The sequence below is a fragment of the Cylas formicarius genome, unplaced genomic scaffold (genome assembly GCF_029955315.1).
Source record: "Cylas formicarius isolate icCylForm1 unplaced genomic scaffold, icCylForm1.1 PGA_scaffold_10__41_contigs__length_53128322, whole genome shotgun sequence".
NCBI classification, from domain to species: domain Eukaryota; kingdom Metazoa; phylum Arthropoda; class Insecta; order Coleoptera; family Brentidae; genus Cylas; species Cylas formicarius.
The window spans coordinates 3,783,898-3,809,132 of NW_026844214.1; the positions used below are offsets into that span (position 1 = coordinate 3,783,898).

General features: G+C 33.1%; 3 protein-coding genes across 7 annotated transcripts in view; all 3 read left to right on the forward strand.

Moving 5' to 3' along the window:
• Positions 1-25,235, forward strand: part of LOC132696523 (inactive dipeptidyl peptidase 10) — a 227,673-nt gene that overhangs the window by 87,756 nt on the left and 114,682 nt on the right. The window lies entirely within an intron of this gene.
• LOC132696563 (uncharacterized) lies at positions 11,143-14,528 on the forward strand. Its single transcript, XM_060661460.1, has 2 exons — positions 11,143-11,298; positions 14,115-14,528. The coding sequence occupies exons 1-2, from the start codon at positions 11,245-11,247 to the stop codon at positions 14,472-14,474; spliced, it is 414 nt and encodes a 137-aa protein (XP_060517443.1). The 5' UTR covers positions 11,143-11,244; the 3' UTR covers positions 14,475-14,528.
• LOC132696572 (uncharacterized) lies at positions 17,734-20,874 on the forward strand. Its single transcript, XM_060661472.1, has 2 exons — positions 17,734-17,891; positions 20,477-20,874. Exons 1-2 carry the CDS (start codon positions 17,832-17,834, stop codon positions 20,822-20,824), a joined length of 408 nt encoding a protein of 135 aa, XP_060517455.1. The 5' UTR covers positions 17,734-17,831; the 3' UTR covers positions 20,825-20,874.

Sequence of the window (25,235 nt, forward strand, 5' to 3'; positions counted from 1 at the left end):
GTCCTAGGGGACCCGCATTGGTACACAAATGAATGGTCCTTCCTTACATTCAAAACATCACTGATTACAAATCAAAAGTTCTAAAGAAGTATAACGTCAAAATCAGATTTACCACTTGTCCAAAAATCTCTCGACATCTTCGGTCCGTCGAAGACAAAATTCCATTTGAGATGGCAGGAGTTTACAGCATTCCATGCGTACGCGTCACTTATGAAACCGGGCATAAAATTTTATATGATAAAACTAAAATTCTTGCATGCAATCAGTTCTTCTACGAACGAAAAGTCCTAGAGTCTGTAGAAATCTATAACCAACCTAACAATCTTAACCACGATTCAGAGACGGTGTTTATACTCCTCATTAGCGCCCCCCTCAAACAGCAGGTACAGAGTAAAATACGAGCCAGTTTCAGTCAAGCTTTGAAGAAGCATTGGCGAAACGTCAGCAATTTCGACTAAGCAAAACCGACGCAGGAGGAATCCAGAAGTTTTGTAGAAAGCATTACAGTAGCCTGTGGAAGTTTCTTTGAAAAATTAATATAATACCTACCAGCAAAAATTTTGTAACAAATGTTTACAGAATTTTGGTAGCTCTAAAAACATCAACATAAAATAATAGAAAAAAGCAGCGCCTCTGGTATTTACATTTCTAAGGCAATGAAGGGTTCTAAAAAAGCATTTCCTTTCTAACAAGAATATTATACTTCCCTCCTAAGTTAACATCCGTTTTTAAATAAATTATTTTCTTAGAGTGTTTCTTAAACAACACTAACACAGACACCAACTCTTAACTTTTTAAATTGCTAAGCCTACTTGATTTTTAGACGATTCATTATCTTAAAATATCTTATTTAATATATTCAGACCATGGTGCGATGGACATATGCACGGGCTAGTGTAATTCCCTTGAAACTTCAGACCTAATGGCGCTAGAATGTCCGTGTGAACCCCCACCCCTAGCACAGATCTACTACCCAAATTACGACCGTGTCGCCGTTTTAAAATTATTTTGTTCGGTTCGAGTCCCATAACAAATTGTTAATGGTATATATTCAGCGTTTCGCAATATTGCCAAAACGCCAATTTAACAAATAATTGTTGCGTCCGACCGTAAATACAACTCTGGCGATATTTACACGTAATTGCAGAGAATTTGTAGGGCCATTACGGATAATAGAGGCACGTGTCACCATCAGATATAATTAAATACATCCCATGAATTTTCTTAATTGCCGATTTTTCATTACAGCTTCCCAAACGAAGCCTGTTTTCATTACAAATTATGAATTATATCGACTTCGAATCGGCTGTTTTTTTTTTATTCATTTGTGTTATTAACAATGAAAAAATGTATAGGAATTGTAAACTAAAGTATCAATGAAAATAACATAAATCGAAATAACTGGGTCATATATAACGCACACAAAGCTTCTGATTTATAGTCCATGTAAATCAGGATAGACTCGAAAAATTCAAATATTGAAGGTCTGTTCATTCTTTTAAATTCCAAGAGGATTTGGCCTGCAAAAATTGAAAAATTAGCTATATTAAAGCACCAATCGTTCAGAAATAATATCTTAAACACACTCAGGAACGCTTTCGAGAATATAAGAAAACTTTACGACCCTCAAGCGCAGCCTCCAAACAGAAACTTTCTTTTGCAAAATCCTGCACAGTCCCAATTGAATGGCCATAAATATCCAAATGAGATAATCGTTTCCATTTCAACGACCGGAAGGCTGACTCGGCAAAACGCTCTTTAATAAAAGCAACAGTAATAAACTACAACCTACAGGGTGTCTCCATCAATTTGGCAACAAAAATTATTAAATCAGACAATCCTGAGCCACTTCTTAATGCTTCCGGTTTTTACATAATTGATGGCTAGCGATAGTAGGCCTCCGATTGCCATCTTAGACGTTTTTGTTTTCGCGACTTCCGCCTCTTGGCTGTGGGATCTCCTCCAACTGAGAGTTCATCAGATCCAATCTCAAAATGTGCCTTTAAATGAGAGTTCTAGGATTTTTTGTTCCTCCCGTAGATGCTGTATAGTAATTCCGAACCTGTAATTGAATACTACGGAAGACATTTTTCACATTTTCGATAAGTTATCTGATAGTTGAGATACGAGGGGTACCTGAAAATGCAATACTTTCAATTTAGTTTTGTATCTTAAATACCAAAATGCCTACATCCGGGGCTGTAAAATTTTTTACGCAACCAAATAGTGAGTAAAAGTGTGTGCGTCAAAGTGTTTTAGAGAAAAAAATTGTTAAATACAAAAGTTATAGATAATACCAAAAGAACAATTTAAAATTATTTCCAAATATACGCGGTGATCCATAAATTTGTGGGAAACCTGATTTATATATGTTTTAATGTATACGATTTCATAAGCAGATACTATCTTTTTTTCGTCAAAAATGCCCTTCTATAATTTTATTATGCTAACAATTTTATAAAGTACTTGTCTTGAAGTCCAATCGTTAATACAGGATTAGTAAAAAAAAAGATTAAATGGAACTCCCTGTATATTATACTCCATTAATTACTCCAATTAATACGCTTTAAATTTTATAAAGCATTCCCTATAACTAAACCGTTTTTGAGGAATAAACATTTTTACGAACAACACAGAATAACAAATACAGGTCTACAAAATTAAACATTTGGCCTGATGTTCTTATTTTGAAAATAAGTTTTATATAATTTTGGTGGGCTGATTTCATGATGTTTTCTAGTTCTTTTTTTTGGGACGGGGGGGAGGGGGTAGGGGGATGCATAATTTTTTTCTTATTATTTCTATTGAATCCTTGAACATTACACTAACAAAAATGACATTCATGGCTGTGATTCCTAGGCTATCCCCACACCAAAGTTTTTTTCAACATTTTTGCCAGTTTCTTAATGCTTCAACGCAAACTTTTACACCAAAAAAAGCGTGCTATACAGTTTTCACAAAAGAAGTTATAGTTTGCCTTTGCTTTACTACGACATAACCACCACAGATATAAGAAACGTTATTTGGGTTGTTCACACAAGTTCTTAGTTTCATATTTATAAGTTCTAGAACATTAGAAGAAAACAAAATTAGTCATGGAGTGAAATGTATACGACTGAACAACGTGTAAAAATTGTGCAAGCCTATTATGAAAATGGTCGATCAAGAAAAAATGCATTTCGGGCTCTACGTGAATTTCTCGGCGAGCAAAATCGACCTTCTGAGACGACAATTTGGAATGTGGTTCAAAAATTTGAGCAAACTGGATTTGTAACTAACCTCAAAGTCCCTCAACGTGCTCGTGTAGGTCGATCAGATGAAAATATTGTCACTGTTCGCGTAAGTGTAGCCGAAGATCCAAACACATCGGCCTTACGTATTCAACCACACAGCGAATTTTAACAAAAGATTTGCATCTACACCCATATAAAGTCCAAATAACTCAGGAGTTGAAACCTCGATATCATCAACAGCGCCGCGTATTTACAGAATAAATACGAACACAAGGCGTTCATTTTTCAACGAAATTCATCTTTAACGATGAGGCACATTTTCACGTTGGTGGCTTTGTAAACAAACACAATGCTCGTATTTGGGGATTATAAAATCCAAGAGATTGTTCAAAAAACAATGCATCCTCAAAAAGTGACTGTTTGGTGCCCATTTTGCTGCGGAGGAATAATTGGCCCTTTTTTTTGCGAGGATAATGCGGATAACGCTGTTACGGTTAATGGTGTTCGCTATCGAAACATGATATTTGATTTTTTCTGGGAGCAGTTGGAAGGTGTGAAGATTTGTGGTTCCAACAGGATGGAGCCACTTGTCACACATCCAGAGAAACGATGCAATTGCTGCGGGGCAAGTTTCCTGGTCGGATTATCTCCCGTAACGGCGATATCAATTGGCCGCCGCGATCATGTGATCTTACTCCCCTAGATTTTTTTTTTGGGTTATCTAAAAGGCAGAGTGTATAGAAATAAACCAAACACTATTCTAGAGTTGAAACAGGAGATTAGACGTGAAATAGCCGGCATAGAACCTGAATTGTGTCAAAAAGTGATAGGAAATCTCAATAAACGAACTACGTCATGACACATGGGTCGCGGGGTTCATTTGAATGGCATCATCTTTCATACCTAATTGTAATACACTAATCTAAAATGTCAAATAGAAATGTTTGCATATTTTTATATTCTGGCGAGTCTTTTTTATTAGTTTAATGTGGAAACCCTTATCAAATCACCCTTTATAATATTATACAGGCTTTCCAAATTACATTTAATTTCATAAAAATCAATCCATTTAAAATTCATGCCTAACAAATATATTCATGTCATTTTTAAGATATAGAGCAAAAATATGGAGTCTATCGAAAAAAGGGCTCCCAAAAATTAATAAATAAGCAAACGGCTTTCAAACATCAAAATCAGTGTAGACTTGTGTTATTTATTTGCATGGCCAAGTCACATTTGTATGGCAGACCTATATTTTCATAGCAAACTTACATTTACATGGCCAACTTACATTTGCACTAAACGACATCTGAAATATTATTTATAGTTCAACAATATTTTTGGTTTTAAGAAAGGCAGAGTTTCTGAATTAATGGAAAGAAAGGAAGAATTTCTTTGCACAAAATTAAAAATTTACCTATTAAATAAATTTTCGGAGTTTTGTTAGTAAAAATGTGTATACCTCAAAAAGTTAATTTATAGGAAATGCTTAATTAAATTGGAAGAGTATTAATAGGTGTAATTGATGGATGTAAAATGTACACGGAGTTCCATTTTATTTTTTCATGAAAACAAATAATTTTTCGTTTTGACCCACCTTGTATAAACGATTCCAACTAGCTTCATGACAAGACAAGACAAGAACAAGTGACTGTACTACTTTATAAAATTAAAGGCCACTCTATGTTTGACGAAAAAATTGTCATAAATCCTCTGACATTGAGTGCTTGAATACAAAAGCGTGTATCTACTAACGCAATAATATAGGGGGTGTTTCCTTTAACAAATATTACTTTGACTTCTCGCATATTATCAACAACTCTGTATATTTGGAAATAAATTTAAATTGTCTCTTTTAGCCTTATATATAACTTTTGTATTCAATATTTTGTTCTAAAATAAATAATAAACTATAATTTAACTTGACACACAATATTTGAATACTCGTTGCAATATGACGACAGTACGATTTTTATGGTATAAAGGAGATGTTGCACTTACTAATATTGAATTTCCTGAATTATCAGCATATTCTCCCACTTACTTGCTACTAAGTGATACTCTTCGAATCCCAATCGATACGCACCATTTTACGGTGATCATAAAACCCCAATCCGCCTAATATTGGTCTTTAATTGCATTCGACCAAATGCAAATTTTCGCGCGGCCATGTTTAAACGCGATATAAATTTATCGGGTTTCAAAAACCGGCGCGATTTAAATAATTCCGGATTATTATCAAATTATTCGCAAATGATAAAGTTATTTTCGATTTTTGATGGCCGGATTTGCATTCCGACCGTGCGTGTTGGCCGCGCTCCGTTTCAATAAATTCGGTTTATATTTCACGCGGGAAGTGATGGGAAGTGATGCTAAACGAAATTTGTTTTTCAATTTATACAGGGCGGTCCATCGATTTTAATGACCAATTACACAAAAAATTCGAAAATTGACTTATCTTCCAGTTCATGTTTCAAAAAGAAAAGGGATATGAAAATCTGTGGAATAAAGGTGGACAATGGAGATATTTTAAGAAAACTAAATGAAAAAATAATGAATGGAGACTAATGCTTAGTAGTAAATAATAATTGTTATTTTTTGGTGCTTGTTTTATAATTAATTTATAATAAAAGAGATCTTCTTGATGTGCCATATCCATTTTTTACCAAATGTTAGCAATCATCTTGGCTATCAATAGTTTATTTTTCCGCTGTCCTAAACAGCGTATTAGTTTATTTTCCAAACCACTGTGGCAAGATTTTCAGCCAAGATGTCCATCTTCTTCCTGGGCCTCGTCTTCCCTCAATCTTGTCCTGAATGATCAACTGCTGGATGTTGAATGTTTCAGGACGTCTTATAACAAGTTTACTTTGGGCGATCCACAGTTCTGCAAATAGTTTTTTTTTCTTTAGTTACGACTATAAGTTTGAGCCTTTTGATGTTAAGTTTATCAATATTTTATTAAAAATACTATTGAAACTGATCATGATAGTGGAATATCCTGCAACTCCAGGGCTATTATAGACTACTTAATAGGTTAGCAAGCAAACGTCAAATGTTCCCCATATACCTATTAAAGACGATACTTTGCCTGATCATAACCGAAAAGGTAAAATCATCAAAAGAAGTGTATGAAGTTGAAAGTGTAGACCGCAATAAGTTTAAAGCATTATTTAGTCTGAAAAGAGAAAATACAATCACATCATTCTAAGTTGCAATACATTCCCTCATTATATGTAAAACTGAAACGGAGTATGTAGAAGTTATCCAATTCCCTAAAAGCAGCGAGTGAAAGAGGAAGAAGTTATTGGAATTAATAAAAAAGGAGAAAATACGCATACCTAATCAATAAGAAACTTCCCGACAGCCGCATGCTTGTCGGGGAATACAAGACGTTCAAAAACAATGGCGATTTATACATATATATATATATATATATATATATATATATATATATATATATATATATATATATATATATATATATATATATATATATATATATATATATATATATATATATATATATATATATATATATATATATATATATACAGTTTAATGAAAAACAAAAATAATGTTGATATTATAGAATCTATAGTTGTAAACAATAGGAAAATTGATGATTGAACTGAGGGGGCTTTTACTTGATTTTCACGAAATTATATCTATTCACATGACAATTGTTTCTGGTACTATATATACCAAAAAATGACAATAAAACCTTAATTTATGTTGTTATGAGAATTGAAGTTTAATAACGTACAGACCGCCTCCATATACAGACCGCCTCCATATACGGACCGCCTCCATATACAGACCGCCTCCATATACAGACCACCTCCATATACAGATCGCCTCGCTATACGGACCGTCTTCGTATACGGACCGTCTTTGTATATGGACCGTCTTCATAGAGAGAACATTTTCATAAATAGATTGTTTTCACAAAGAAATTATATTTTTATATAAACAATCAATTTATCTTTTTTTTTTAAATACTCGCTCTACTGCGCTCCGGTCGTGATTAAATTGTTTGAAATAATATTTTTAGATTTAATTAATTTATATTTAATGAAATTAAATAAAACTGAAAATGAGATGTAAATGGAAATATACGTTAATTAAATATATTTTAACCATATGTTTTTTTAGACACTCGCTCCGCTGCGCTCCGCTCGTGACTAAACTTTTGAATATAATGTTTTTATATATAATTAATTTGTTTTGGTAAAAGAAAATTAAAAATTAAATAAAAATTTTTTGGTACTAATGAAGTTTGAAATACATATTTTTGAGTTTATTATTATTATATATTATTAATTTATATCTAATTATATTAAAAAAAAAATAAATAAAATGAAATGTGGCAAAAATTATTTTGTGTTAAAAATGTAAGTAAAAAGATTTCCTTATTCGTAAGATGTTTGGTATGTTTTTTTAGACACTCGCTCCGCTGCGCTCCGCTCGGGACTAAACTGTTCAATATAATGTTTTTATATATAATTAATTTGTTCTGGTAAAGAAAATTAAAATTGAAATAAAAATTTTTTGGTACTAATGAAGTTTTAAATACATATTTTTGAGTTTATTATTATTATATATTATTAATTTATATTTAATTATATTTAAAAAAAATAAATAAAATGAAATGTGGGCAAAAATTATTTTGTATTAAAAATGTAAGTAAAAAGATTTCCTTATTTGTAAGATTTTTGGTATGTTTTTTTAGACACTCGCTCCGCTGCGCTCCGCTCGTGACTAAACTGTTGAATATAATGTTTTTATGTATAATTAATTTGTTTTGGTAAAAGAAAATTAAAATTGAAATATAAATATTTTGGTACTAATGAAGTTTTAAATACATATTTTTCAGTTTATTATTATTATATATTATTAATTTATATTTAATCATATTTAAAAAAAAATAAATAAAATGGAATGTGGTAAAAATTATTTTGTATTAAAAATGTAAGTAAAAAGATTTCCTTATTCGTAAGATGTTTGGTATGTTTTTATGTATTTAAATCTAATTGATCGTTAAGTAATACATAAATTTAATTTTCTACATTTTATAGCTGTATGAAAAATATCAAAATTGTCGTCAAAAATGTGTTTTCCTATGTTTAAGTCTGTAGCATAATTAGAATCTAGGCTATTGTTTTTAAACGGTCTTTTATATTCGTTAATGCGTTTCTTGATTTTTGAGATTTTGGACACTTCGTTCTATTGTTTTTTAAAAATTTTCCTATTTTGTGGTTAGCTATTTTTAAACCACATTTTGACAAATGTTTTGAAACTTTTTCATTGGGTTGTCCTATATATGTAATTGTTTTAAATTGTTCGTATTCTGTATTAGGTTTCGGATAAATAGAGTATACTGCTGTCTGGATATGTTTTTTATTTATAATTTTGTCGATAATTGACGGATTGTAGCCGTTGTTCAGTGCAATTTGTTTAATGATGTTAAGTTCTTTGTAATTTTCTGTTGAGAGTGGCGTATTAAGGAGTCTGCGTATAAAAGAGTCAAAAGCAGCCATTTTGTGTTTATTACGGTGGTTTGAGTTGCTATGTATGACTGTGTGCGTGTGTGAAGGTTTATGGTAAATGGAAAAATCTAATTTGTTTTGCGTTTTCGTAAAAGTTAAGTCTAAAAAATTGATAGAGTTATTTTTATGTATTAAGCAAGCAAAAACATCATCCACGTATCTATACCACCATAAAAAACTTTTACTTAAAGGATGTTCTAGTATGATATTTTCCAAATTATCCATAAAAATCTCGGCTAACAAAGGAGTAAGTGAGTTTCCCATAATCAAAACTTCCTTAGAGATGTAAAACGGTCCATAAAAAATACTAAAATAAATCTAATAAATCTTGTTTCACCAACGGGTTAACCTGTTTCCGAGTGAGGGTGAAATCCACTAAATTTATCACATCCATACGTGGAATACTGGGAAATAAGTTTTGTACATCAAAAGACAATAGCGGTGCGTTAGAAGGGATTTTGATATCTTTAATTTTGTTGATTATTCAAAAGGATTTTTTGTTGCAAATTTTGGTTTACAATCTGTGTGGAACTTTAAAATATTTACTAATTTTGTTAAAATTTTAACTGCTCTAGTTGTTACATAAGACACGACTGGTCTAATGGGCATATTTTGTTTATATAACTTAACTAAAGAATATTATTTCGGCAGTTGTGGATTCATAATTGTTAATAAATGCTTGTCTTTGTCACTAAATAGTGTGGAGTTAGTAATTACTTCCTTGACTTGACTTTATTATAACTCGGTAGGATTGTGTTTGATACATTGAAAAAGTTCTCGTTTAAGAAAATTGTTGGTTCTTGAAATATATTCTGGGAGATCGATGGCTACGACTGTCTTCCCTTTATCTGCACTTGTAAATATTATGCTATTTTCAGAAGCTTTGTTTTTGACGGTTTCGATGAATTTCAGTATGAGTTTATTAAAGACAGTGGTACCCAAAGCGCCTTCGTCGATTTTGCAAATAATGTTGCAACTGAATCAGAGAACTAGATAGCTTACTAATATCAGGGGTTACAAATGTTAAAAAGGCTTTTGATATGGTTAGTTTCTTATTTGTCTGATAGAGTACAGTATGTAAGAAAAGGTACAAACATCGGTCGTACGGAGGGTTGTAATGTTGGGGTGCCACAAGGCTCGGTTCTAGGCCCACTATTTTACTCCCTATATATGCTTAGTCTGAAAAACGTTGGTTTGGTTCTCAAATACTTGCGTATAGTTTTGGCAATGTAAAACATATCGACAACATTGTGCATGCTGATATGAAGCTGTACACCAATTGGTTATTGTTTAATAACTTAGAGTTCGATGTTCGTAAAACCAAATTTATGTTATTTAAACAGAAAAACAAGAAGTACAAATACTACTAAATACTACTAAAAGTTTATTATCTCTTGGTTTCGAATTTATGAGAAAATGCGAAACGCAAAATTTATAATTATAAACACCCTATTTTTGATTGTGTTTTGAATTCCTTTCATAATTTTTCAACTTTTTTGTTAATTATAATGCATCTCTACTGATGTAATGTAATGAATATTTAAAAATTCCCAAACTCCTCTAGAAAAAATGAGATTTTTCAATTTAAATGGATCCTAATATATTTGCTTATTTTGAATTCCGCTGCATATGTATTTTGCATCCTAATCGAATAACGCTAATATCAAATATTTTGCAACTAGTATTTTTTTAAAGAAATTAAAAAATATTGGAAACACCATTATGTTTAGGTATGTATTATAATTAACAAAAAGGTCGAAGAATTTTAAAGCGAATTCAAACACGATCAAAAGTAATGTGTTAAAAAAAAGATTTTTTTTCCCGCTTTTTGAAGCCACCCTGTATACTTTAAACAAAAAGTAATGTACGAACTGCTTCAAGTGTCGCTACTTCACTTTCGTAGTTATATTCGTAATTCGTAATTAGTAATAATAATTAGTAATTTCTTTCATTCCATTTTTTTTTATTTTACTAAATTATGTCAAACATGTCGAACCTGTTATAGAAAACACCATTGTTCTGAGGGTTTGGGCTAATTTAATGATATGATATGATGATAATGATGATGTCTTGATCATTTGCATAAATTATTTATATATGTGTACTTGACGATACTATTTACACATCGTTATCTGGTGATCTAGCGATATTGGTCACTTCCCACGTACCATGATGGTACCTTTTCCTACCTCACGTATCAAACCATGGCATGTAGATTATTTTTTTAACAATACGTTCCTAATGCTAGCGTACTAAACGTTTATTAAACTGATGTATGCATTATCATCGATTGCCTGTCGATAATTATTGATGATTCCCCCTTAAACGTTCTACATCGACAATTAGTTAAATCCCGTCCTACCCGCAAAAGGAAACGAGATTTCAGATAAAAACTCAACTTTTTCCTGAAATCTTCCTCAGTCGTCCCATTTTCGGTACTCGCAGAACATTAACTCAAGTTCATGATGGCCGGGAAATTGGTTTCAGTGTTCTGTGTTTTGTTCGTGGTTGTCACCGTAAGTTGTGACCGTGTATATGTATATATATATTTTTCTCGGGTAGCGAAAGTTTTTCCGCCTCGTTAATTTTCTACGAAATATTTTCGGTCGGATTCTACTTTAATTGTTTTAGTATCCCCCAATTACTCTCTGCACGGCAAAGTGGATGAGAAAACTTTTTATTAAATTCGAAATTTTCGGTCCCGACGGACTTCGGCAACTAAAAGACGAACGTAATTTTCTTGTTTCCGTGCGAGTTCATTGAAGCCGTAGAAAAGAAACAAATTACGTGCAGATTAGGGACGGAGAGAAAAAAAATCACGAGAAAATGGCGAGACCCAATAAAAAGGAATTTTCATGTCGCTCGTTTTTTGTCGACCCCGTGATTGGTCCAATTTCATCAATTTGTGAAACGAAACTTCTACATTGATCGTTCTGTTGGTACTAGCTTCTTAGTGCTGACCATTAATTAAAAAAAGTTCTCGAGTTAACAATTAAAATAATAATTTATTAAAAGTAACTATCTAATTAGATTTACATCTCTTTTTTCTAATTTTTTACTCAACAATAATTAATTCAAAAAAATCTTTACAAAAACCCAGCGATGAGCTTTCGTACCAAGTGGCCTCGGTCTCAAACAAAGTCCTTTTTATTATTACTGAGGTCGGGCCCCAAAAAAAATATTTTTTGCTCAGTTAATTAAAAAAGGCTTTTACTACAATTTCACAACAAAAGATGAAATGGTAGCTAAATAAGTAGAACACATTTCACATTTCAATGCAATAAACAAATTATTTAAAAGGAACTTACTTAACTTAAACTTTAAATATTGCGACTTTTATCAAATTTTACCGTCTTCGTATCTCTTTTATCGTAGACCAGATTTTAAGTTGTGAAATATATTTTTCTATGCGCGCATCTGGTTTAAGTTCTCACAAGCAACCTAGATAAAGAAAACTTCGCAATTAAAAAAAAACTTTTACAAAAACCCAGCCATTGCGGAGAATATGAGCCTTTATATACCATCGCCCGGTCCCAACCAAAGTCTTTTTTATTATTATTGATATCGAGCTTCAAATATAGCCCACGATAAAATTAATTATTATTTCTTAATTTCAATTTCAATGTTATGGTATAGTAGATCACGTCACATTTTAATATAATAAACAAATGACTTAAAAGGAACTCACTTAATTTAAAGTGTACGTTCTTATCTTAGATATACACACTGTATATCCATATTTCAATTTGTGAAAAATATTTTTCTGGTTCAAGTGCACACAAGAAATCTGTATAATAAAATCTTCGCAATTGTAAAAACTTTTACAAAAATCCATTGATATGAAGTGAAGGGAAAATGGACCTTCATACACCAAAATCTTTGCCCGAATCAATTTTTTTTAGTTTTGCTGATAATCACCGCTCAAAACAACCCCCAATTTTTGTTTCTTGTTAACTCGATCTCAAAGGGGGGCAATAGAAAAAGATTACTAGTTATTGTTGTCTTTCTCTTGTTCATTTGCATAAATCAGACAATTGTGGTGACCTCGTTTATTTATTTATATATTTATTTACCTGTATATTCTGACAGATACTATTTACACATTGTTATTTGGTGATCAAACCGCTTTATATAAAATTTGTAAAAAATAAAATTTATAATAATCTAACTTTTCAAAATCCTTTTGAAGAAAGCGCATTCAAATTAATATATATTTGAATTCGGTTTAAAACATTTATTGCACTAGCAAACAACGTTCCAAAAATTTAAGAGATTGTTCTAAATGAAAAAATAAGATGTTTTTTTCATACGAACGCTGATATATATTGGTTTTAAATAAATATTTTAAATATTCCTATACCGATTTTTTTGAAATTTGATAGGGTTCTTTAGGATAAACTATATTAAAATTATGAAGGCTTTTGAACTTTTTTTCTATCGATTTTTTCAAGTATTTTGCTATATTTTTGAAAAAAAAAACATCTAAACCAATTTAATTCATTTCACTAACTGCCAAAAAAATCGGTTTTTCGTTATCTTTAATGTGCATTAACTAAAGTCCAGTAAATATTTGTTAATAGTTTGACACCCTAGAGTTTGAAAACCATCTATTTCCAGACTTTCATATAGAATATCCTCTGCCTAAATTTGTTCGAACATTATTTCCACACACCCAGTATAAGCTTATCATGAACAAAAATACAATTTCTTTATATTATAATATTTCGGTTTTACAGAAATTCTCCCGGCTTTTTTTTTAATTTGAAGAACTCTCCATAATGGTTGCACTCGCTTTTCCAGCTATTATTACCCAATATTAGCTCCTATTCCCGAAAAAAAAAGAATCCCAAGCAGTTCAGTATTCATCCTATCAGTATTTTACTTACTTTATCAAAGGTTCTCGAAATTATATACATATATTTAAGTAACTTTTCACGCAAATTTTTAACGTCAGTGAAGCTTTCCATACGTTTGATCTTTATCTAAAAAAACGCGTTTATTTTGTACTTGACGATTTTTTATAACACTACATTACTCAAGTCATCATTTTCTAGTGACAAGCAGATCTACCTCTCAGTCCTTGGTTTTGAATGAAAATAAGACCAATATTATTGTAAAAAAAGTTAAACATTTTGAAAAATTGCTGTATTGCGCCATGTTCCCAAATATAAATTAGAGAACGTTATTGCATCTCATTCAAAGCAGTCTTCGAACTCGAAACTTGCCATTATTTAAAAGCAGCCATTGTACGGGTATATGATTTGTGTAGCATTTGACTTGATAGGACTATAAGTTGCATTATTCTGATGGTTGTTGGGATGGGATATTTTAGGTAAGTACCGCCCCGGTCGACGAGAAGCAAAGGAAAAAGGTTATCGACTGGCATCAGGAATGTTTGGACATGCACGGTGTCGAGGTCGAAGTCCTAGTGCAAGCCCTGGAAGGAACCGTACCCGACGACGACAAGTTCTACGAGCACATATTCTGCGCAGCCAAAAAGGCAAAAGTAATGGACGACGACGGTACCGTCACCGTAGACTTGTTCGAAGAGAACATGAAAGACGTCATCGACCCGCACAACATGGCCAGGGTTTCCGGCATTATACGGAAATGCCTCATCCAAAGGGACTCCATCATGGAAACCATCAGAAACTCGGTCGATTGTTTCTACCGAGAAGAGCACGGTTTGTAAGATGTAACGTTGTGATAAATCGTTGAGATGCAATAAAACATACAGGAGTCTAAACAGTATGTTTTTTCTGTCCAATCCAGAGCTTTCTCCCGATTGACAAGGACTACGAATTTCCATTGTCCTTATTTTTACAGAATCAAAACTAGTTTGAGCTGGTCAACCATGGCCGAATTGACTCGTAGTCAGGGATGGTCAACCTTCCAATGGTTGGAAAATCCTGGATATATTACGCTTCGGTCGGTGAAAACGTGGTATAAAGAGAGCACCTTTAAATTTGCTCTTCTTCCAGTGACACGGCTTGCTGTTCCATAAGTCATTATTTCACATTTCCGTGTATATTTCTTCGAGTTGTACACGAGACGACGTTTGGTCAACCCAACGCATTCACAAGATACTTGATAGATGCACCCCCTCTCTCTCTTTCTCTATTTCTTGTTGTTCGACCAAACATACTCTGCTATCCCAGACCTTCCGTGTGCGTTTCTTGCATTCCTCAAGTCGTGTACTCAGAGGACCTTTGATCTTTCCACACTCTACAGAAGGCACTTAGTAGATGTACTCTCTCTCTCTCTCTCTCTTGTCCTGTGCATGGTTTTGCTCATGGCACTTCTAACTTAAAGGTTGTTTTGATTATATATTTTTTCTCCATTCGCGGGATCTTTTCTGACGTACCTCTTAAAAAAGGAATCATTATTCTTCATGACCCATTCATAAGATACTTCATAGACGCACCCCTTCTATCTCTCTCTCTTTCTCTATTTCTTGTTGTTCGACCAAACATACTCTGCTATACCAGTCCTTCCGTGTGTGTTTTTTGCATTTAATCTTTCAACAGCCTTCAGAAGGCACTTGGTAGATGCACCCTCTCTCTTGTCCTGTCATCGGACCACCTACAATTTTAACAAGAGATTTTTAATTTGTCATTGAACCCCTTGGTGAAATGTGCAAGTCAATTTTGGTTTATAGGAGTGATATTTTTTTGAGAGTATTCTCAGCAGAGTTTTTTTGTTTAATTCATATAATCCGAACTGCCTTGGGTGGATCTTCTGTGGTTGGTAATTCTTTGAAGTACTTTTAATGATTTTTTTTAATTACATATAGATTGATTGATTTGTTTGAGACTCTAAAGATCCTGCCTGTTTTAAATAAGTTAAAATTTCTTGATCTGGTTGTGGTCCGTTGAAGATGTCAGCTATTTCACGCGCGAGTGTATAATATTCCCCACATATCAAAAATTGACTCTGATTCCTCAGATAATGTTTTAGAAGAGGCATGTGTAGTACAATTTCTTAATGATCAAGTAATTATTATTTGACAATAACAATCAATGTCGCCTGTCATAATGTTTATTTCAAAGTCTCATATCCTTATATCATGGATATCCCTGATTATTTTAGTAGGATTTTTATATCTGTCAATTAATTGTACCTACGGTTTTCTATCAGAAATTTAAAATAAAAATTACCCTGTTTAAGTGACGATATAATTTGCAATGCTTTGGCTACTTTAATCTAATTTTTATTAAATTTTTAAGTGTCATTAAATATCGTTGCAGCAAACACAACATTTTTGATTAACTAAAAAATAAAAATCTTAGATAATTTCATAAAACAAAACAAAAATTTGCGGAATTGAATTGGTTTTGAATAATTTGCGACTGTACTATAATTAATATTTTTCAAACGTTCTTAGTAGGCCCTGTTTTGATATTAAAGCAGAGCTCTTAATTCTAAACAACTTTTGCTCAGTTTTTGATATAAGCGGACTTTACCCTTGTGCAATTTTGTTATTTTTTGCCTTACCCTGTGTGCTGTGTGATTTGTAAACATTTTAATTGCACCTAATACCTAATGCAAAAACTTTTGAAAATATTAGTATTTAGTTGAGCAGCTTGTAAAAAAAAATCCATATGTTGCACACTGAAATGACCACACTATACAGGGTGAGTCAACGAGAGACTAAAGTTCATTATCTCATTGGCTTCAAAAATTGTGAGAAAATGGTAAATACAAAAGTTGTAAACATTGTTAGGGTGTGCAATTTAAAATTATTTTAAAGAATACAGGGTGGCTCAGAAAACTGCGAATAAATCATACATTTTCTTAAAACACCTTATTTTTAAATTTTGATTTAAAATTCGTTTTGAAATTCTTGAACTTTTTTATTAATAATATTAGGTACCTAAAGCTTATAACGTTTCCAATATTTCAATTTTTCTAAAATAATAAATACATAATAAAATAAGAGAAATTACCATGGCGCTATTACTTTTGAAGATAGTAAAAAGTGTATGCAACGGGATTTGAATTAGATGCGACAGTGTATTTAAAATAAAGGAATATATATGCCTCATTTAAATTGAAAAATCTCGATTCTCTTAAATGGCAAACCATATATATTAATAATTTTTCTGAAATATCTTACAAAAACCTCCAGATTTTATTAAGTATAGCTATATAAATATACCTATTTTAAATACTTTGCGATCAAAAATATTAGATTAAAAAAGAACAGGAGAAAGAACTGCGCTGGAGACCTAGATCAAGCAACAGACAGTTATTAGCAATTTTGGTGAAAATAATAACCAAATTTTAAATTCGAAAAAAAATTGAAAACGCATTTTTTGTATCACATTAATTTAAAATTATCCAATAATATGAATTTTAGAAAAATTAGGATATTGGAAAAACTGTATACCCTGTATACTCCAAATCAATTTTAAATTGTACATCCTAACAATCTTCATTTTTTTCGTATTTTGGAACTTTTGAAACCAATGATACTCTCTCGTTGACTCACCCTGTACATATAATATTCTCGTTGCTTGACTTGTAGAAATTGGTATCTACTACACCCTACTTTGAAAATTTCTTATTATATCTCCTCTATGTATCACTCCAAACTCGTTAAATACGGCGCTGTATCGTATTTTAGTGAACCAATTTTATTTGATTCCACGAAAATAAGCCTCTTCAAATTTTGCTATCGTTTAGTAGCATTCTATTTAATATTACTTGCGTTTCTGGACACGCGGGTGTAACATGAATGCAATACAGAGAAAAACAGGATCTATCATTCCGAATGTTTTCATTTAAACTATGAATTTCCTGTTCATTAAATCCTATTGAAGTGACGTTTAAATCATATGCGATCAAAGAAATGCCGTTTCCTTTGGTACAGACGTCTACCGATACGTAGATAATTAAACTCTAGTTAACGTCCTCCGGTTCACGGAAAATCTTTAAATACATGTATTAAGTACGTTCGATTTATAATTACCGCTTAGCTGATTAACAATAAAACAAACCCACCGGACGCGTCCTGTCCAGTTGATTTTTTCGCACTCAAAAACTGAGAATGGCGAGTTTCAAAGTTGTCTGCGTGGTTCTGGCTTCTGCGTTCCTTGCGTTTCATGGCGTAAGTATTAGTTTTCGCAAATAGTTAATGCGGGGATGAAATCGTATTCTTAAATTGTACTGTTTGTAGAAAACAATCCTTCTCTGATTCTTTTTTAATATTATTTAAAATTGTTTTTTTGGATAAGAAAGTTATTGAAACATTTTTTTTCTATTGAATTGGCGGTCCCCTATCGAACATATTTGGATAATGGCTTGAATCCCATCACAATTTTTTTTTATTTATTTACAGAGGAAATTCCTCATTCCAAGTATCAAAATTTGTGGTAATTTTTTAATATGGTTTATGATGCCTTAACCTTAGATTTTCTTAAATAATTTAAATTTTTTCATGTGATATAGTTTTGCAATTAATGGTAATAACAAACCAAATCTTACATCTCGATTATAAAACACTTCTAATCTAATCTAATTGGAAATGCAGTTCAAGTATATATACTTTTTGATTAAGTATGAAATTGATAAATTGATGATGTATCCAGACTTAAACCGTCAACCGTTTGAGGTCGGTTTCTCATGTAAAAATAAGTCGTTTTCCCAAAAAAAAAAAAAGTCTAAACTAATTTGAAATGGAGTTCAAGCATATATGCTTTTAGGTTAAGTACCAAATGGTTTTTTTTTTACAAAATTTTTTACTAAATTAATGTATCGAACATTGAATGGTTATTATTTAGGATTCTCCAGGGTCAAACCGTTAAAATCGGTTTCTCATGTGAGAATAAGACTTTTTCCCAAAAAAAGATATTCTTATCTAATTGGAAATGCAGTTCAAGTATATATACTTTTTGAATAAGTATCAAATTGATAAATTGATGACGTCTCCAGAGTTAAACCGTCAAAAGTTTAAGATGGCTTGCTCATGAAAAATAAGACTTTCTCCCAAAAAGAAATTATTCTAATCTAATTGGAAATTCAGTTGCTTTTGATTGAGGACCAAATGGTCCTCTTTCTTGCTAAATTGACGATGCTTTTCTTTATTGTTGAAAGTGGGATGGTTATTATATAGGATTATCCGGAGTTAACCCGTCAAATGTTTAGGATCAGTTTTTCAGGTAAAAATAAGAGTTTTTCCTATATGTCCTAACTTAATTTGTTTTTCTGAGACCCCGTATATGTAAAGTGTTCATTTAAACTTTGTTTTTTATTAATTATTCAAAAACGTTTTTAATTTACAGTAATAAAGGACCCCGTTTAACGTACTTAAAATAAAAGTGTTAATCCCAGTGGCGCCACAGAGAGTAATCAAATTTATTTTCTTTATTTATTTTAATTATTTTTATTTGTCTTAGCATGGTGCACATATTGAGTAAAAAGATTTTTGCTCGGATGATTTTTAATCTCCAGGGACATGCAGTGAAACAATTTTTATTTTTCCTCTCCAAAAGAAAGCAGGTTACGAAAAAACTTGAAGATATAAAAAAAATGTTTCTTAAATTGACTAATTTAAAAAAAAAATAAACATTCAAAAAAGCAGTGGTGCGCAATGATTTTTCCTAACTAGCAGTTAGATATTACTGTCTGTGACGCCTCTTTAGTTAACACTTTTTTTTTAATCAAATTCGTAGAAAAGGCTTTTGAATAATTAATGAAAATCAGATTTTTATTAAAACTTTGACACTCGGTATCTAGAAAACAAATCAATTTAGCACATATGTTCATGGAAAAAGCGTCTTAGAGGTTTGAGGCTTTAGTAATGGGTCATCCTTGATTTTTCTTACTTTTAATGGGTTAATTGTCGTTATAGCCTGGAAGGTAAATTGCTTTGAAAGTATAAGAAAACTTGGAAAAACCTTAGGCGTGTTTATTGTTATCAATGGTGTTATTTGGAGTACCTGATTGTTGCATTATATTCATTTTTAAAATTGTTAACATCTAATAATAATAAATTTAACCATTGCAAAAAGTCGAAAAATATAAAGAATGAGAGAAAGTGAACAATGTAGCTATAAAATGTAATTTTAATTTTTTAATTTTAAATGAAAGCTAGACCAAATTGACAGCTTCATTTAATTTTCTGACATATCTTAATATCACAGAGCATCAGATGTAGCAAGGAAATAAAGAATTTAGGAAACCGTAATGACTAGTTAAAATTGGCATCCTCTGGTAAGTTAAATAATGTTATGTGATAAGTGGGAATAGTTGAAAGCTTAAAGCTCCTATTAGATTAGAATATATTTTTGGTCACCCCGCATTAAGCGGGAAGATTTTCTTTTAAAATTGAAGTGTAAAACATTGCTTATGCAAATTTTGGTGACATAACTTAAATACGTCTTGAGAATTCGAAATTCAAATTAATCAAAATCCTAACGTACGATACGGTTTTTTTTAATCTGCTATTTTAACCATAAAATTCTGTACTATAAATGAGATTCCGTTTACCGAAATTCGACTTGGGACAGCGCTTATTAATATAAAAGGAATTTTAAAAAAATGAAATATTGAGTGGGTGACTGATTTAGCTATTAGGGTAATTTTTTTTCTTGGCGGCTTTATAAGCAGGTTGTCTACATCTCTAATGGCTATATGGAGGGACGCCATAGAACAAGTTAATTTGCAAATCATCCATTTGGTTGTTTCCGTTAGGTCATAGCGGACGAGCAGCGACGTAAGATTATAGATTTCCATTCGGAGTGTTTAGACGTACACGGTGTAGACGAAGAAGCTTTCGTCGCTGCCCTGGACGGTCAAATACCCGACGATGACGCTTTCTACGAACATTTGTTTTGCGCCGCGAAGAAAGCTAAAATTATGACCGAAGACGGCACCGTTAACCTAGACAATTTCGAAGAGGAGCTTAAAGATGTAATCAACGCCCCGAACATGCCCAGAATAGCCGCCATTATGCGAAAGTGTCTCGTCCAGAAGAGCGAAATAATGGACACTATCAAAAGTGCTGTGGACTGTTTCATAAAGGAAGAACACGGAATTTAAATTCTTATTGAACTGTATTCGCCAAACTGCAGTAAACTAACCAAACATGATTTACTTTTGTTTTATTTACTATTTATTTATTTATTTATTTATTTGCTCTTTGAGGCGCAAACATGTTGAACCCAAAACAGTGTCGTCTTAAGAATTGCACTAATAATGTGCAAAGCTTAGTTAACGATACAGAAGAAAGCGGAAAAATTAAAAGAAAAAACGCAATGAATTGAGTACAGCATGGAAAAAAAGGAAAAAATAAAAATACTATTTCAAATATAAAAGCGAAGCAAGTCCATTAATCTTATGTTGAGAAGGCAAGGCAAAGAAAAACGTCTTTTATTTTTAATCCTATTTGTTTTCAAAACAATAGAATATAGAATTATTCTATTTATTCATCAATTCATTTTTAGATATAAATAAAATAAGTAAAAGCAGAAAACGTTACGAATTAGATAATGAGTGTCGTTCCAAAATTCTAACCGCACACAAAGCAGGGGAGGATTATTGTTATTAGTGCTTCTAAAGGTGTTCCGGATATTCCGTGCTTCAGGTTGCATGCAATCGAATTAAGCAAACTATTTTTTAAGAATTTTCGAATTTTGTTTAGGCATATACAGCGAGCTTTAGTAATAGAACAAAATATAAGAGACTGTAAAAATTGTTCGTTTCGAGATTAAATTATTAGCCTTAAATGAAAAAATACAATTTTCGACTTTACGGTTTTTGTCTACCGCGTACGCTGCTCGAGATATTTGAAAAAGTCAGTATAGACGTGATAAGGGCATTTGCTATTACGGCGTACTGCATGGTTTCAGAAAAAAAATATTTTGCCGAAAAACACTTACTATGAAATGTGGGAGATCCAGGTTACCACCTTTATCTTTGTTTTTCAGTAAGCAATCAGCCTGTCCATCACTGGGACCCAGAAGATCTATTATGACTCTCTCCATAGCTATAGAGCTTTATCCAGGTTCGTCTTTTTAACCAGACTCCACAACATCGATAATGACTGCTTCGTATAGCTCTTTGCCTCTGGTTTGGTATCGCCCAGCAGATGGAAACGCACTCTCGCTAGGCCTTCGCAGTGGCACAGTACGTTTGCGGCTGTTTCCTCCTCTTCCTGACAGAATCTACATTCTGTGTTTTCTTCCACTTCTATCAGGCTTAGATGCCTCTTAAGCCTGCAGTGGCCCGTCAGCAGACCTACCATTATTCTTACGGCTTTACTATTGTAGCTTAGTAGGTCCGCTGTAAAATTGGCCGATGGGCCCCTTAGGAATTCCTTGACCTGTCTTTGCCCCGGCATGTCCCTCCACCATCGTCGAGATTCTCGGTCCATCCAATCCCTGATGGCTGTTTTTGCAACGGGTTTGGCCACCCCACAAAAGGGTTCTGGTCAAATCAGGCGCATTGACGACCCATCGCGGGGTGCGTCGTCTGCGCCTTCATTACCTTTATGCCCTCCGTGCCCCGGTACCCATGATAGAGTAACTTTGTTCGGGCTTGCTATCTCGTTTAATGCCTTATGGTAGTTCAGAAATAACTTGGATGTTATTTCATTAGATTGCAGGGCCTTTATAGCGGCTTAACTATCGCTGTAAATTTCAATTGATTGGAACACTGTCGCTAGCTTACCCATTGGAATAGAGATTTTCCTTTTCGTCCTGGGTTCATATATTCCGGCTACTACTCCTTCTTGAGTTTTTGAGCCATCAGAATACCAGAATATATCCGCCTTGATTGGTGGCCCGTTTTCACTGTCTTCTCTGGCTGGGACTTGAGTCCTGTAGTGGTTAAAAATACATACAATACTTTGGTGTTGTGCTGTCCGTAGGTCATTGTCCGCTCTTACCTCCAAGTAAAGCTTGTTATGTTTCGTGCTACGTCCACCAATTATTGGAGACTGTCCTTGCAGTAATCTATATACTGCGGATCTTGCTTCCCTTTGTATATAGATCTGTATTGGTGGGGTGTTCAGTAGGACCTCCAGTGCTGCAGTGGGCGTTGTGCTCATGGCCCCCGTAGCGCACAGACTCGCTAGTCTTTGCGCGCTACTCAGCCGCCTTATCGCCTCTCCCTGCATGGTTCTTGTCCACCAGACAATCGCCTCATAGACTAGCATTGGTCTCAATACTGCTAGATACAACCAAAGTGTCATTTTTGGGTTTAAGCCCCAGTTCTTTCCACGCATTCTTCTGCATCTACCTAGTGCAATTGTTGTGCTAAGCGTGATCTTTTGAATGTGCGCTCTCCAGTTAAGTTTTTGGTCAAATATGACTCCTAAATATTTTACTTCCCTGGAGAAGTGTAGCCTTGTTCCATCTACCACCGGACAGGCTGTGTGACCTTGAAAATTTCCGTTTTGGTGGAACTATAAAACATCTGTATCGATAGAGAGTTTCAGGTTTCGTCTCTCAAACAGGGTGTGCGAGATATTTGGAAAAATATCATTTTAAATCGCTACTATTTGAACAAATTTTTATATTTATCAAAATTTGCCGTAACTTTGAAGACACTGTAGACAGGGTGCATGCACAACAAAATTATATCCATTTTGCGAAAGTCTCATGGTGGCGAAGCGGGTTCTTTTAAACACAGTCGCATCGCGCAGCGACAAGATTGCGAAAGCAATCTTGTTTTTGTGGTGTATTTATTTAATTTGAGTTAGTCTACATCTGACGTAGTAATGTTCTTATCCAAATGTAAATTGTAAATTTAGCGTTTCGTTATTTTAATAACATGAAGACGTTTCGAAGAGGAATAGCCACCATTTTCCTCGACAGTATTCAACGACAAGTAACTAAGATGAAGAGACAGCAGATGGAGAACAGGCTTCGTCAACAACTTTTCAAAATGGCCGATAATCAACAGACGAGAATAAAAATAGAAAAAAAGTGGTGGTTTTCGCGTGCAGGATGCCATACTTATGCTAACCAATGCAAATTTTAACGACCCACCAAGACAATTTTAATTAACTCAAATCCGAAGTCGGAACTTGTAGATATCCCACATCGAGCCTTGCAATCCTGCGGTACTTTTGAAACAAAAACCTCATGTCTTTTGACGTTTATCAGATTTTCTTAGACGAAAACTCGCGGTCCGAAACTGAATAACGAGCTCAGAGACTGGAACGAGGAATCAGGGGCGTACCGAGCAAAACTTGTTACGATGCCCAACAAGCATGCAGTTTTTCTCGCGCAGGATATTATGAAATCTTAAACACTCCTATTCAACTACCATGGGGGATTTGGATTAATGGTTTCGTCTTGAATTCCCTCGAGAATTCGGGCAAAAAACCAGCACCGTCCGACTTTAGTGCCGCTCAGAAGTTTTCGGATGCGGATAAGATTATATTTATATTAATTGTTTTATTTCTAGAGCAGACTTGGGTTTTCATTCGCAATGATAATTTAAGATTTGATAGATATCGCTGCTTTTGCTGAATTAAAACTTCAAACTTAATGTATTAAATCAAATTAAAACGGATTGGCCATAGAATGCCAGCATTTTCTTTGTATCAAAATATTTCGATATGAAAATAGTGACTGTGTTGATTTTACGGAAGCTGGGGAAACTCTGCACGCTAGAGCGTCGTTCTCAATTTGTATGCCCTAAGTTTTACAAAGGTGAGAGAATGGAACATGTAAATTCAGTCAGTCAACGGACAGAGATGGGTGTCCCTCGAGGTTGGGTTTTAGGTCTTGCGCTCTTCATATTATATGAAAATTGTACATTGAAAATTTTAACTAATTCGTTTTTTGTGATGTGTGCGGATGATCTTCCCTTGGTGTTGTCGTGTGGAAATGATGATGATCTCTTAGGGAAGTGCTGTAGGATACTCTATAGATCTACACTATGGTTTGGAAAAGCTAATCTATATTTCAAAGCATGCAAAACCCAAACTCCAAGCTTTTATAACTCTCAATATCTACTTAGGCAATGACTCCTCAAGTAGGAATAGTGTAAGGTTACTAGGATTGCGTTTGGATGAATGTTTAAATTGGAAGTCTCATTGTTATACTCTTATTTCAACTCTAAAAAGTAAAAACTATATTTTTATAAATATTCGTGACATTTTAACTAGGCAACAGTTGCTCAATTTATAACAAATAAGTTTATATCTTGTAACGGTTTATTGGTCCAGTACAGCTGTTCGGATTTTTAACAATCTGCAATTGTAGTTCAACAAACATTGAAAACGTCTATTTAAAAAACAATTAAAAATGTTTTTGTTATTCAAAACATTTTATAGTGTAGACAAATTTTTTTGAGTAAATAATCTCTTTATGTCCGTTGCATCTATTTTGAATACTCTATACAATTTTGTGGGAGAATAAATATTATTATTACTATATGACGTTCCACAACAGTTCTCGGGGTCTTCCGTCGTCGGTTGTTGATATAGCTGGTTATCTTA

Coding starts and splice junctions, on each gene's coding strand:
- LOC132696563 (XM_060661460.1), top strand. CDS start 11,245: ATGATGGCCGGGAAATTGGTTTCAGTGTTCTGTGTTTTGTTCGTGGTT. Junction 11,299..14,114: donor TTTTGTTCGTGGTTGTCACC/GTAAGTTGTGAC, acceptor GGGATATTTTAG/GTAAGTACCGCCCCGGTCGA.
- LOC132696572 (XM_060661472.1), top strand. CDS start 17,832: ATGGCGAGTTTCAAAGTTGTCTGCGTGGTTCTGGCTTCTGCGTTCCTT. Junction 17,892..20,476: donor CGTTCCTTGCGTTTCATGGC/GTAAGTATTAGT, acceptor TGTTTCCGTTAG/GTCATAGCGGACGAGCAGCG.